Below are 13,687 nucleotides of genomic sequence, written 5' to 3'. Positions count from 1 at the left end.
ATGACATGGTCTTTCTCTGTATTGTTCTGCCTGTGTAGTTAAAGTAATACCGTCTAATATGTATTGAATGTAAACTGCGGCTGAACCCTAGTATGCTGCTTTTCTTGAATTCATACAAGTTATTGCTTAGCTTCAACACTAGTCTGTTTTCTTGGTCTCGACTTGGTCTTGGTCTTGACTTGGTCTGTCTTGGTCTTGGTCTTGTCTTGGTCTCAATACCCTCTGGTCTTGGTAGTGTCTTGGTCTCGGTTTAGGCGGTCTTGACTACAAGTCTACGACCTTGGTGAGCTTGGAGACACCAGCGGCATGAAGAATCCCTTGGTGACAATCCATTGAGAGCAAACTCCTGGAGTCACTGAAGAAGGAATGGCTGGTTTATACTGCTGATGAGAAAAATGCTGTTGCACCACAAACTCGTTTTGACAAGCTCCTCGAATTCCTCAAAGAGCAGGAGGCAATATATGAGCAGCTGGAACAGTTAAGAGAAGATGAACCCAGCAGGAAGGAGGCCAGGTCTGACCCAAGGCATGCCAGAACAAGAGCCACCAAATTGAGCAGTGACCCAGCAGGTTGTATTGTCTGTGGAGACAGACATATGTCAAAAACTCATTTTGCATACTCAAAGAGGACTGCGGCAGTCAAGTACGAAGAATTCACCAGTAAAAGTCCAGCTACTCGTCAGCCTCCTGTGTATCCTGCTGCTCAATCTAGCACCACAGCCCTCAAGCGAGACTTCCTGGAATGGTGGAAGTGGGACAGCATTGGAGCCGCCTGTGAGCCCAATTGTGGAGGTTGTCGCTGCGGGAATTGCCAGCCAGGGGGCAAATAAATGACACTCGCTGAAGAAAGGGAAGCGGAAATGGTGAAAAATGACTTAACATGTAAATGGAGATGAGCACTGTGAGGAACCACACTGGCATGCTAAATACCCATGGACAGAGGATCCAGTTTCCCTGCCAAACAACAGAAGGGCTGTCGAAGCAACATTCCAAAAGTGCATGACCTGGTCCATCGCAAAGCTGAAGTAAAGTTGTCAAATTAGGTGATTGAGAGCTGGACCGGGCCAGTGTGGTACATCAGTCACCTAATAGCTCTAAATCCTCAATCTGTCACAACCCCAGTGAAGCTCGTCTGGAACAGCAGCCAAAAGTTTAGAGGCTTGAGCATGAAAGACCTGCTGTTCAAAGGTCCCGACGTGCTCAACCCCATTCGTGCTGTCCTGTTGAGGTTCCGAGCTGGAGTCTTCGCTGCCTTGGGCGACATACGGAAAATGTATAACTCCATCTTGCTGGAAGACCGTGAAGTCCATCTGCACAGATTCCTCTGGCGCGATTCTGGAGGAGATGAAATTGAAGAATATGCCATAACAAGGGTAAATATTGGAGACAAACCAGCAGGCTGCATTGCTCAACTGGCCATGCGAGAGACCGCAAAGCTACCCATATTCAATCACCTTAAGGATGCTGCAAGAAGATGCTTATGTCGACGACATCCTGACTTCCCACGACAGCATGGGTCAACTGAATGTCATCACGTCGAATGTTGAGCAGATCCTAAAAGCTGGCAGATTCCACATAAAGCCCTTGGTCTACTCAGATCAAAGTGGGAGGAAAGAGTCCAGAGACAAGATGAAGACTGGGCCAAAGACTATGATCTTACCAAATCAGCTGACAAAAGATGATAATAAAGTGCTTGGCCTTGGATACACGGTACAAGATGACAAACTCCACGTCATAATTTCTGTAAATTTCTCAAAGTGCTCAAATCCACTCACCAGAAGAGAACTTCTAAGTCAAGTCTCAGGGCTGTATGATCCACTAGGTCTGGTGACACTAGGTTTTTGCCTTCCAAGAGGCCAAAGTTAACTACGGCCCAACCGAGAATACCTGGGATGCAGCTTTGTCGGAGGGGCTCCGGGAGGATGCAGTCAATCTTCTGGAAGTGTATGTTGAGCTGGGACAAGTAAAATTCATCAGACCCCTGTCACCCCCATATTCTGCCGTCGAACCTGTTGGTGTCACCTTCTCTGACGGCAGTAAACATGCGTACGGAGCAGTGTTGTATCTGCATTGGAGCTGCAGTCAAGGCATAACCGTGAGGCTTGTTGAATCCAAAGCCAAACTGCCCCCCCCTCGACCATAAGGGCGATGCCATAAAAGTGGAGGTGTGCGGAGCTGTCTTTGCTGCCTGGTTAAAATAGTACTTCCAAAGACATTGCAGGGTCCAAATTGAGAAGAGGTATCATCTTGTTGACAGTCAGACCGTCTTGGGAGCAGTACAGCGTGAAAGTTATGGCTACCAAACCTTCTTTGCAAATCGAATTGGAGAGATTCAAAGCAGCACCAACGTCCAGGATTGGTGGTGGGTTCCAGGGCAAATGCACATTGCAGACATCATCACAAGAGGAGCTGGCCCGAAAGATTTGGATGAAGACTCTGAGTGGTAGTCAAGTCCAAAGTTCCTCAGTCTACCAGTGAATGAGTGGCCAATTAAATCTGCTAAAGATGTTGCTGCTGCAGCCAGAGACATTTGTTGCTGCACTTATCAGAGCTCAGTTGAAGAAACAAGAGGCGGAAGAAAATCGGAGTTCAACCCAGATGGGACCAAGTAGACCACCTGGTGGAAGAGCAGTTCAAGAGCTAATTGATGTGAGGAGATTCAGCAATCTAACACGGCGGCTTTGGTCTGGAGAGCTGCAAAAAAGTTCATTCAAGTCAAGACAATGGACAAATTAAAGTGGGAGGTGGTATCATCAGCTGGTATTATCAGTCTCAAAGAAAGAGTGATGCATTCAGAGACCTCTGCTTAGCAGTGCAAAAAGGTGTGATCTTCTCAAACACCACAGTAGATCAACTGGTTGTCTACAGAGACATGGCAACTGGACTTTTGGTGTGGTGGCAGAGTTCAAGTCTTTCATGAGGACCTCAAAACTGTTCCCCTCTTGTCCTTTGATGCCTGGATTGCAACTTTGTTGGCTTGTGAAGCTCATGACAAGGGACATGATGGAGTGGCGGGGACCTTGTTGAGGATGAGAAGGAAAGCATGGGTTTTAGGAGGAAGAAGAGTTTCTCAAAAAGTCATTGACCTATGCATCTCCTGCAAAAAAAGCAAAAGCCAGAGTATGTCAACAAGTAAACTACTTGAAAAGACCTGCTGCACCATTTGAGTTCACCGCCATTGATATGTTCGGACCCTACCAAGTAAAGGACAATGTCAAGAGAAGAGCGTCAATGAAAGTTTGGGGAGTCTTTTGCTGTATGGCAAGTAGAGCTATTCATGCAGAGCTGGCCAACACTCTTTCTACAGAGCGCTTCCTGTTGGCATACCAGAGGTTTACTGCAATTAGAGGTCAGCCCCGACAGGTCTGGTCAGACCCAGGAACCAATTTCATTGGTGCAAAACCTGTACTCAAGGATCTGAATACTTTCCTGGAAAGTCAAGATAATGGAACCATGGAGGAGTATGCAGTTAAGAATGGAACACAGTTTGACTGGAGAGTGTATCCAGCCGATTCACCACACCGAAACGAAGCTGCGGAAGCTGTAGTGCATGTTACAAAGAGAGCTCTCCAAAGTCTTGGAAAAGGGTCAGACCTCACTTTCAGCGAGTTCTTAACAGCACTTCAACTAGCAGCCAATCTTGCAAACGAACGTCCCATTGATGCAAGAGTTTAGAGCTGGCAGGGCTGCATACAATAGGGTAAATTCGTGTTGATTGGGAAACTTTTTCCCATTGAGATGACTGGAAAGAAGTATTAAGTATAGTAAATTATTAAAATAGCAATTCATTTATAAATATGGTTAAAAGCATAGGTTGTTTCATAGCCTTTGTGGTTAAAATTCAGTCAATTAAACTATACAAATGTGTAAAAGCTATTAAAATGCATTTATTTTGTACTTTAAATGTAAAATAAATTGCGTATGTGATTTATTGTTATTGGGCTGCATAATACCTACCAGCTTTAACTGAATGTGTAATATTCACATATGCACAATATTCACAATAATTAATGTGTAATTACCAACTCAGACCTATGTGAAATATATTTTAGGCTTGGTGAAATATTCATGTTTTAAATGGTTCATTAACTTAAGGTACTGATGTATTTGATGTAGTTCTGTGCAAAAGTTCAAATTAAGTCATGTTAAACCAGCCAATTTATGCACTTTACTGGGTTTGCTGGTGATTAACACTATGTATGTATGTATGTTTATTTCTTTAAAGGTTTTTCACCTACATGAATGCTATAATAAATAAATGGATGGAAATAATACACAATAATTCACATTGAGTGGAATCCAGTTTACATCTTCATATAGTGAGAACCTATTTTTTTCAAGTGTGGGAAAGTGCACCGTTAGAAAAGACACTTGACAATAACTGACTTGAAACAGTTATGAACAGTCTTAAAGAAAAAAATGTGATGACTAAGTTGTAAGACTAGTCTTAACTGTTTATGCAACCGGCCCCTGGTGTTCCCTCATTTAGTCTTAGATTTGTTCAGTTCTTGGTCCTGTCTCGTCAGTGTTTTACGTGGTTGTACTATTGTTTCCTGAGTTTCCTTGCCTGTTGAATTTATTGGATTAAAGACTGTTTTTGCTGATCTCCATCTTCTTGCAGAATCAATAGTTTATTTAGGCGTTTTTTTTTACACCCTATTTTCCCCCTTCCTCCTTTCACCATGGACTTTGCAGTTTGCCATTTGTGGGTTTTTGGAGTTGGCATGCCTAAATCACTATCCAGACTGCTCGCTCTGCGTTTTTTACATTGCCAGTCTGAGCCGTGTCAGTGAGCCCTACTGAGTCTTATTCCGCCCTGAAGCCTGAGCCCCACGAGACTGCAGCAAAGCCCATCCCAGAGGGAACGTTTGCGGAACTTGAAGGTATGGATCTTCACCTTGGTCAGACGTCATCCTGGCTCTTGGTTGCACTTCTGCCCTCCATCCCTTTGGCTCCACTGGGCTCTGCCTTCCCGTTGGCTCCACCTTTGTCCTCGGTCACACTGGCTCCACTGCAGTCTTCTGGATTCCCGCTTCCGCCTCGGCCCCATGAGCCGTCAGCTCCGCCTTGGCCCTCTGGCTCCGTGTCTCCTTGGCTCCATCTGGGTCTCCACCATGGCCAGCTCCTTCACAGGAGATCACATCCCTGGTTCCATCGCACAGGCATCCACCATGGCTCCTCCCTCCTTTGACTCCGCCTAGGAAAATCACACTGGCTGTGGCCTGGGACATCATCTGACTCCTGCCTCCCTGGTTTTTGCTGATCTCCTTCATCTTAGTACAGCCACCCGTTTTTGTGACAGGGTGAGCAAACACAGACGATGTGGCATCAACCCTCAGTGTGGAATTATTATTATTTTTTTTATTACAATGGGGAAACAGAGTGTTCAATAGGGTTTATCTATTTATTTATTTCAGAGTCTGAATGTCCTATTAACTCTGAGCTTGAGTAATATACCAGACCTAACATAGGATTCTGATTCACAATAAAATATGTTTATATTGTTTCAAACAAGTTGTTGTGTAGCACATACCATCACAGCTGTTTGCTCATCACCAGTCAATATTCCTTTCATTATGCACCATTATAAATGATTGAGTCAAAATGTGTTTGCAGTAGTAAACAGTGATTCTGAGAATCCATAAAACATTTAAAATAGCTTTCCCAAAAACAATGAAATGTTCACTGTTAAAGAATGGGAACATTGTTGATTAATCAAAGTTAATGTGGTGTGAATAGTTCCTGAGAGAGCTCATATGCCACCACAGCAAATTTTGAATATGTTATTGTTTTTGATAATTGTTTTATATGTACCTGACTGATTTTTCCATGTAATTTGCTGTGCAAAAGGACTGAAAAAGTCTATGAAAGCTTTTTTCAAGCTATAAAAAAAAAAAAAAAAACTTGATTAAGTTTGGTTGTTATATAACTGTTACGTTTCAGTCTAAGGCTTTGAAGAGAGCAGGCTGATCCAAATCACTGTGACCAGTGATGGTTATGTGTTTCAGGAACTGTACTTTTTGCTTCTTATAAATATGTGTCTCTATTCATGGGGACTCCAGCCACCAGGGCATCATTTGTAGAGTAGATAGACATTGCAATTGGGACCCAAGGCAAGGGCATAACAGCAGATTGGTCTTGATGTATGTCATGTACCTATGAGCAACTGGATATGTGCTGCTTGTTCTTTTATAAATCTGATTGACACATAACATTGGCACACTTTGACCCAACTGGCATTATGACTGATAGGTAGTGATGTCATCAGCTTGTTTCTCTGAACCTCTTTCAGGTTAACGAGCTGCAGAACCTAACCAGTGCAGAGGTCATAGTGCCACGGGACCAAACGCCAGACGAGAACGATGAGGTCTTTGTCAAAATCAGTGGGCATTTCTTTGCCAGCCAGGTAAATTATACATGATATTTCTCAGAAACCTTGTGTTGTTTTGTTCTTAAGGACTGAAATGTACAGCTCTAGAATGTACTGCTTTAGTGATGGATCTTAAAACTGAAAACACGCTATACTCTATTCCAAGGGTTTTCAAAGTGTGGGGTGTGAGAGAATGTCAGGGGAGGCGCAGAGTAGGGCTGAGCGATTTGACTGTGTCAATCAATAGAGATTTACCTGTATGTAAATGTATCCGTGCAGTGCAGGACTGCTTAAAGAAACAGGAATGAATGGCTTTATTTATTTCAAGCTGGGTGGCCCCATCTACACTCATTGGTCCAAAATAATGCTCACCTTAACTGTGCACAACATTTAATTTCAAAATTGAATTGAAATCTGCAACATCAAGTGTTATACAGTAACATTCTAAAGTTTGGGGTTAAAGGAACACTCCAACGTTTTTTCATATTAAACTATGTTATTCCCTTAAAGGGGTGGTTTACTGCCTTTTTTCTTAGCTTGATTATGTTTATGGGCTGCAATATAACATGTCTTCGTGTTTCGTTTGTTAAAAAACGCCTTATTTTTCATAAATTTCACCTTTATTGTAAGCCGCTTCCTCCTCTGTCATTTGAACGACCGGTTGACTTCCTGATTCTATGAAACCACTCCCTCAGAAAGAGGCAATGAGCTCAGATTGGTTAGTTCGGCCGGTGTGTTGTAATTGGCTAAACTGCGTCCGGAATCTTCACGCCCATTACCTTTACGGGCGACAGTTGCATGTGCTCCGGACCCGGTCAAATGTAATGGTGTCAATATTGCCTCATCAGTTTGAGCCAGAATCAGACCCAGAGAGCGGTGATGAAGAGAGTCAAGCAGAACCTCCGCAAACACGGCTCTTACTAAACGTTTCTGAATGGTAATTTTTTTTAATTATTATTATTTTCTCAAAGAATTCCCATACGCTGTTACTTGAAAATGCTACTGCTGTTTGTTAGCTTTTGAGATACGCTTTCCCCCTGATTAAACATTTAATATAACTGAATACATGACTGAGTAATACCGTTTTTTAAAGATATTGTTTTATTGATAGAATGAACAACCGTTTAACTATTCACAACACTTACCGGTAGTTTACTCAGTTTGTCGTTTTCTTTAGGTGTACATGTGATAACAGCAGCTGAAGTTCGCTGTTGCGATAATTTTTTGAAGTTTGTACACGTTTCTTATACACACAAAATAACATCGAACTAACTAGCTACTATAACCAAACAGCTTTGGCATTGGTTTGCGTTCTTGATCAAATAAAAAAATTACGTCATAAAGTATACATGGAAAATACGTTTACAAAATTTGTACATATACAAATTCGGGTCCAAAATGTTTATACGCATCTGTCATATACTAAAGCCAGCGCTGGCATTTTTTTACATCCTTGATAAAACTAAAACGTACGTCTTAAATTATACAGGCAAATACATTTAAAATGATTAAATCTTACTTGCAGGTTGTGGCCTCTGGTTTTAAAGCTGTAACTGCTTCATGTTGGAGTAATAGTTTCTTGTTGAATCCGACATTGAACTCGTGTAGATTCTGGAAGCTGTCTTCGGTAAAATGCGCAGCACAGAGAGCTAAACTACGATTGTAATTGTCAGGAACATAACCAAACTTAAATTTTAACCATTGTTGACGAACTACAGCGTCTGTAGGAAGCCTGAACACAGAAGACCTGACAGCTACAGCTCTCCACTATAACTCCTCCTCTTCCAAAGCAGAACATGTTCCGGAGGGAGGGTTGATGTAAATGTATGGGTTAGTTACGTATAAAACCCGGGAAGTATCTCGTTGTAGTCCCATTCGAGTCGTTTTTGTAGGCATTAAACTTCCTGATTTTTAAAAGACAATATCTCCGCTTACGTTGAACTTTCAGCGCAGCAACTTTGCAGATACTGTTCATGCACCAACAGCAACATTACACAGTATTTAAAATGAAAAAAGTGAAATAGCAATCAACCACCCCTTTAACTAAGACGAGTTGATACATACCTCTCTCGTCTCAGTGCGTGCTCTCAATCGCTCTGGCGCGCGGCGACACTTTGATAGCACTTAGCTTAGCCCAGTTCATTCATTAGGAACCGAACAGAGATGAAGCTAGAAGCGACCAAACACCTCCACGTTTTCCCTATTTAAATACAGTTACACGAGTAGTTATACGACCAAGTATGGTGACACAAAATAAAACGTAGCGCTTTTCTAAGCAGGTAAAAAGGATAACTATAATGTATGGCGGAATAGCACTTGGGAGCACTTCGACTCGGTGCAGTAATATCATCACTCCTGAAAAATCCTCTCCCCCTCTGCCTCTCACTTCTGTCATTAGAACCAACGTGACTTTTTACTGCGCCGAGTCGAAGTGCTCCATACATTATAGTTATCCTTTTTACCCGCTTAGAAAAGCGTCACGTTTTATTTTGCGTCACCATTCTTGGTCGTAGAGAGACGAGAGAGGTATGTGTCAACTCGTCTTAGTTAAGGGAATAACATAGTTTAATATGAAAAAACGGTGGAGTGTTCCTTTAAAATTTTATTCATCAAGGACAGATTAAATTTATTAAAAGTCAGAGTAAACACATTTTTAATTATTACAAACATTTTTATTTAAAATAAAGTCTTCTTTATATTCATAAAAGAGTCCTGCATTTTCTTATCTCAGTTTCCATAAAAATATTAATCTGCACAACTGCTTTCATCATTGATAATAATAAGAAATGTTTCTTAAACAGCAGATCAGCATATTATGATCATTTCTGAAGGATCATGTGACTCTGAAGACTGGAGTATTGATGCTGAAAATTCAGATTTGCTATCACAGGAATAAATTACATTTCAAAATATATTAAAATAGATAACAGTTTATATAAATTGTAATAATATTTCACAATTTTACTGTATTTTTGATCAAATAAATGTAGCCTTGGTGATCAGAAGAGACTTCAGAAAAAATCTTACCGACCCCAAACTTTTGAATGTTAGTGTATTTTACTTCATTTTGTTCCTTGACCATGTAAAAGCTAAACGCTGTTGAATTGGGTGTAAATAAAATCACCTCTTATTGGTCAATGACAAAAACATGAAATCATGATGTCTTGTGGTGCCACCTTCAAGCAGTCGCCTCTCTCCTATTGAAACCGAAGTGGAACCAAACATTTAGCACAATAAACATGCTCTACTCTGGTCCCACAGACTGCACAGAGGAAAATCAGGGAGATCATCCAGCAGGTGAAACAACAGGAACAGAAGCACCAGCAAGGCACCCCCGTGACACACCGCTCCAAGTGACCATCAGGGCAGCCCCAGCGGGCACCTGCCAATGAATGTAGCCCTCCCAACTGGAATCAGACCAGACCGGATGCAGGGGACCGGCCGGGCAGACCAGCAGCCGCGGGATCAAAACCAAAGAACTTCTTTCTAGGGGAGATGAAGGAGCCACAGGCAGAAGGGCTCTGAGTGCACTGCCAGCTTGGGGAGGGAGGGAGGGAGGGGGGGAAGGAAGGAAGGAAGGAAGGAAGGAAAGAAGGAAGTGCAAGGAAGACAAGTGTTCCTTTTATTGTTCAAACACACCCTGACTGAGAGACGAATAGGTATGGGGCGTCTGCTATCAGGACGGGACACATCACGGTCGCCCCAAGTAACAATTTCTTTAGAAACTTCTTAATTTAGGCTTAACATAGGGTTAACACAGATAAGATGCTCCATTAACACGTGTACACTGATGCATTTTGACTGAGTTGTGTAGCTGTTTTTTTGGGTAGGTAAGTGTGGGTGTGCACTATTTGGCAGTTGGCGACCGATTTTTTTTTTTTTTTTTTTTTTTTTTGAATGCTCAGATTGCGATTTCAGTGATCCTCAGCAGTATTGTCACCAGTACACTAGAACAAATATACTGTTTTTTGAAGCAGAAGTATAATTCTTCTTGTTTTGCACAAGCCAGCAAGCGGGCGATTAGTGCAAATACGCGGTTGCGTACGCATAACATTATGTTTTTCTAATTTCTGCGATGATGGGATGAGAATGTTTGGAAATGTAAAGGACAGAACGTTTACTCATATCTTAGCCTGTTTGCATTTCAGGACACATCATCCAACGCAACGGATCCTTGTTACTTAAGCCTGTGTGTGCCAACGGATGCAAACATTGAAACATTTCTTACTGTGCATATCTTTCATTTTTTAGCTTTTCGTTTATTCTTATTTCTATCCAGCTCTTACACTCCATTTTTATTTTAACGCCAGTGTTTTTGCAGCCTCTGCATTTTGTTATTTCATCACTGCCACACTCTTGTGGCGGCAGTCATTACGAGACGAAGTAGGTATGTAGTAGATGTGGATTGGGAGTCACCACCCCTTGTTTGCTTTAGGGGGTATGAAAAAAATCTGAAGCAAGCACCAGCGCCTGAAAGACAGCGCACCTTTCCTGGCTTGGCATTGGGCAGAAGCGAAATCGAATGTGCACCAAGAACTCTGCCTTAATCTATGCTGAAAGCAAACGAATAGATGGGTGATTCAAAATGTGATGGAGGGTCAGGTTGATTGTGGGACGAGGAGGCACCTGTGGTACACACACACGACCGCGTTTGGCTTTAAATCTCTTTGTCAGGGAGCTTTCTAAACGGCATGACAGCTGTGAATGTACAATAAGCAGCCTTTTAGAGAGAGCACCTCCCTGTCATGTTCAGTGAGCTGGTTGGTCAGCGATATTGTTTTTGTTCTGATTTTATCTTCTTTCTTTTTTTTTTTTACAATACTCGGGCTGTTTTTGGGAAACTGATCGACAGGACGGATATCACTTTGTGCTTTATTTTCTTCTTCTTTTTGACTATGGAAGCTCGTGGCCTTAACGTCACCAGTCTATGACATCACAGACAGCTCCCTCGCTCAATGAGAGCTAAGCCTCACCTTCCAGACGCAAGGTTTATGCCAATACGCACAGCTTCCATTTGTGTGTATGCGTGTGTGTATATAGATATATATATAAAGAGAGAGAAATATTTATGAATCTATTTTTTTCCTATTTTGTGACGAGAGCTATTAATCAGAAACAAACAGAAAAGGTCTCTTTTTTTTGGTGGAACACTGCCATGTTATTCTGAAGGGAAGTGTTTATTTTCTTGGAAGTAGACTATGAATATTGGTAGTATACTAACAGTAAGAACAGTAATGAATCAACGCAAAACTTTGATCAGAATGTGATTGGCGCGCATGTCAGTATTGTGATCTACCTCAGGCGTCAGGGTACCTCAGTCCAATCTTAATTTCCCTTTTTTTCTCCCAACATTTTGTATGCCTTGTAAACTGAAAGTTTTGAACGGTTTCTTTTTTTATGATAATCACAAAAGTTCAAGAAAAAGACTAGTCTGAAGTCTTCAGGTCCATCTGACAAAGAAGAATGGATCTTAAAGCTTTCAAAACTGTATCTGAATTTACTGCGTTCTTTTACCGATCACAACCTCGTGATTTATAGAATGTGTAACTGAGGTGTACTTAGCTGCCCGAAAGGGGTTCAAAATGTGGATACTGTGTACTGATGTCTAGATCAATGACAAATGGTTGAAGAAGACTATGAATATCAAGTAGAATGGCTTCATTCAAAGCATTATCCAGGAGTAGTTACGTTGTCTGAAGCGTAAGCCAGCTTTCATTTTATAAAGAAATGAGTCCAAATTCAGGAATTACCGTAAGACCAATTTTTTTAATTGAGGTTTTTCTATCAGGGCCTTTCACAAAACAAACCTGGTTTGATATGAAGAAAAATAGAAAAAAATAAAAAAACAGCTCTGTTAACTTGATATAATAATCACAGAGTCACTGTGTTTGTTTATTGTAATCACACAGAAATCACAAATGCAGGTATTTTTGTCGCCTCAGATTTGCTCTGACTTCAGTGGATCTGTTGCTGGTCTACTGTACATGCGTGTTATCTCTCAAAGACCGAGGCCTATGTCAAATCGAGATGGAAGACAGTACACGGTCAGGTCCAAGTGTTTGTACTTGCACAGCTGGTTTGCATTCATACGGTAATTCACATGATTTGTCTGTGGACTGAACTGCAAGAAGTCCCGCTCCATAGTTTTAGTAACCGTTTTCGGAAGGGGTGTGTTACCGTAGACTTGTGTAAATTGTTTTATACCCACTGAAGCAACTTGTCCACACTTATCCACAAAGAGTAGCACAGATGCCAGGTGCCGATGCTGTTTCTGTTTGTAAAGGCTTGAGGCTTCTGGTAGATCAAGTGACTTCTAACAAGTTTTCACTTGAGAAGCTGAACATGGTTCTTCTTACGGTTCCTGTCTCTGTGAAGGCTCGTAGCCAAATGAGGGCGTTATTTCCCCTGAATTATTGACTTTCTGCTTAATCTCAGGTGTTTGCTCATTGATGGAGTTCAGGTTGTGTAGCAGTATGGTAACTCGGTTCACTTTTAAGTGTTATTGTAACTGTAACGCGCCACGCTGTCGGTAGACACCTATCTAACGTTCTACAGTGGTTCTTAACTTTTCTTAAAGAGTTTGTATTTCGAAGCTTTGTCAGGTGTGCATCAGTCGTGCATCAGTATTTAACTTTACAGAAGCATTAGTCGATACATGCATTAACTAACATCACACTGTTTTATTGTCTCTGTAATCTGGTAATCACGCTGTCTCGCTATCCATTACGATATCCTGTAACATAACGCTAGGGATAACTGAGGTCTTTGCATTATCTTTAGGCCATAAGTCATAGCTAATATAAGTCGAACGAATCAGGTCAGTTTAGGGGTAGCTGTTGTTTGTAGTCTTGGCTTGAAATTTCATTGTTGTTTGCTTTTGGGCCACCCTTTTAGGGTGAACGGAGACTTAAAGTAGGTGCTGTTCTATGTTTTTTTGATATTCGAATGATATTAGAATAGACCACAAACACAGCTATAGTTGCTCACAGTATGAAGACACCGTTCTAGTTGCGTTTAACTTGGGATGAGAGCAGGAAATCAGAGCGATGCATGAGAAATCAACGCAAATCATAGGCTGTGAAAACTTCTTTGCGCCTTTTCCACGGCAGATCCATTCCTACGCAGCTCTCTAGCTTCTCACGTTAGTTCATTTCGAGCGATGTGAAACAGAGACTGGGCTTGCTGCACTGCCTGCCGTCTCCCCTTAGCTGGATTGTGGGTAGTGGGGGGGGGGGGAGGGGGACTGAGAGCTGATCTTTTTTTTTTCTTTGCTAACAACCATGTTGTTTTGAAATGTAGGTGAACTGTACTGCTGATC

At 41.7% G+C, this 13,687-nt stretch overlaps 1 protein-coding gene across 2 annotated transcripts in view; it reads left to right on the top strand.

Annotated features, from left to right (window-relative positions):
- Window positions 1-9,910, top strand: part of igf2bp2a (insulin-like growth factor 2 mRNA binding protein 2a) — a 67,380-nt gene extending 57,470 nt beyond the window's left edge. For both annotated transcript variants that reach the window (XM_081369382.1, XM_081369383.1), the window contains exons 15-16: window positions 6,292-6,405; window positions 9,631-9,910. In XM_081369382.1, coding sequence (XP_081225508.1) covers window positions 6,292-6,405; window positions 9,631-9,726 — 210 coding nt within the window. In that variant the 3' untranslated portion in view covers window positions 9,727-9,910. The remainder of the gene's footprint in view (window positions 1-6,291; window positions 6,406-9,630) is intronic.
- Window positions 9,911-13,687: the final 3,777 nt, after the last annotated feature.

This window comes from Scardinius erythrophthalmus, assembly GCF_964197995.2.
Source record: "Scardinius erythrophthalmus genome assembly, chromosome: 6".
Lineage (NCBI taxonomy): Eukaryota > Metazoa > Chordata > Actinopteri > Cypriniformes > Leuciscidae > Scardinius > Scardinius erythrophthalmus.
The sequence above is the reverse complement of the archived record's forward strand: the minus strand, read 5'-3'. Positions and strand labels throughout refer to the sequence as shown.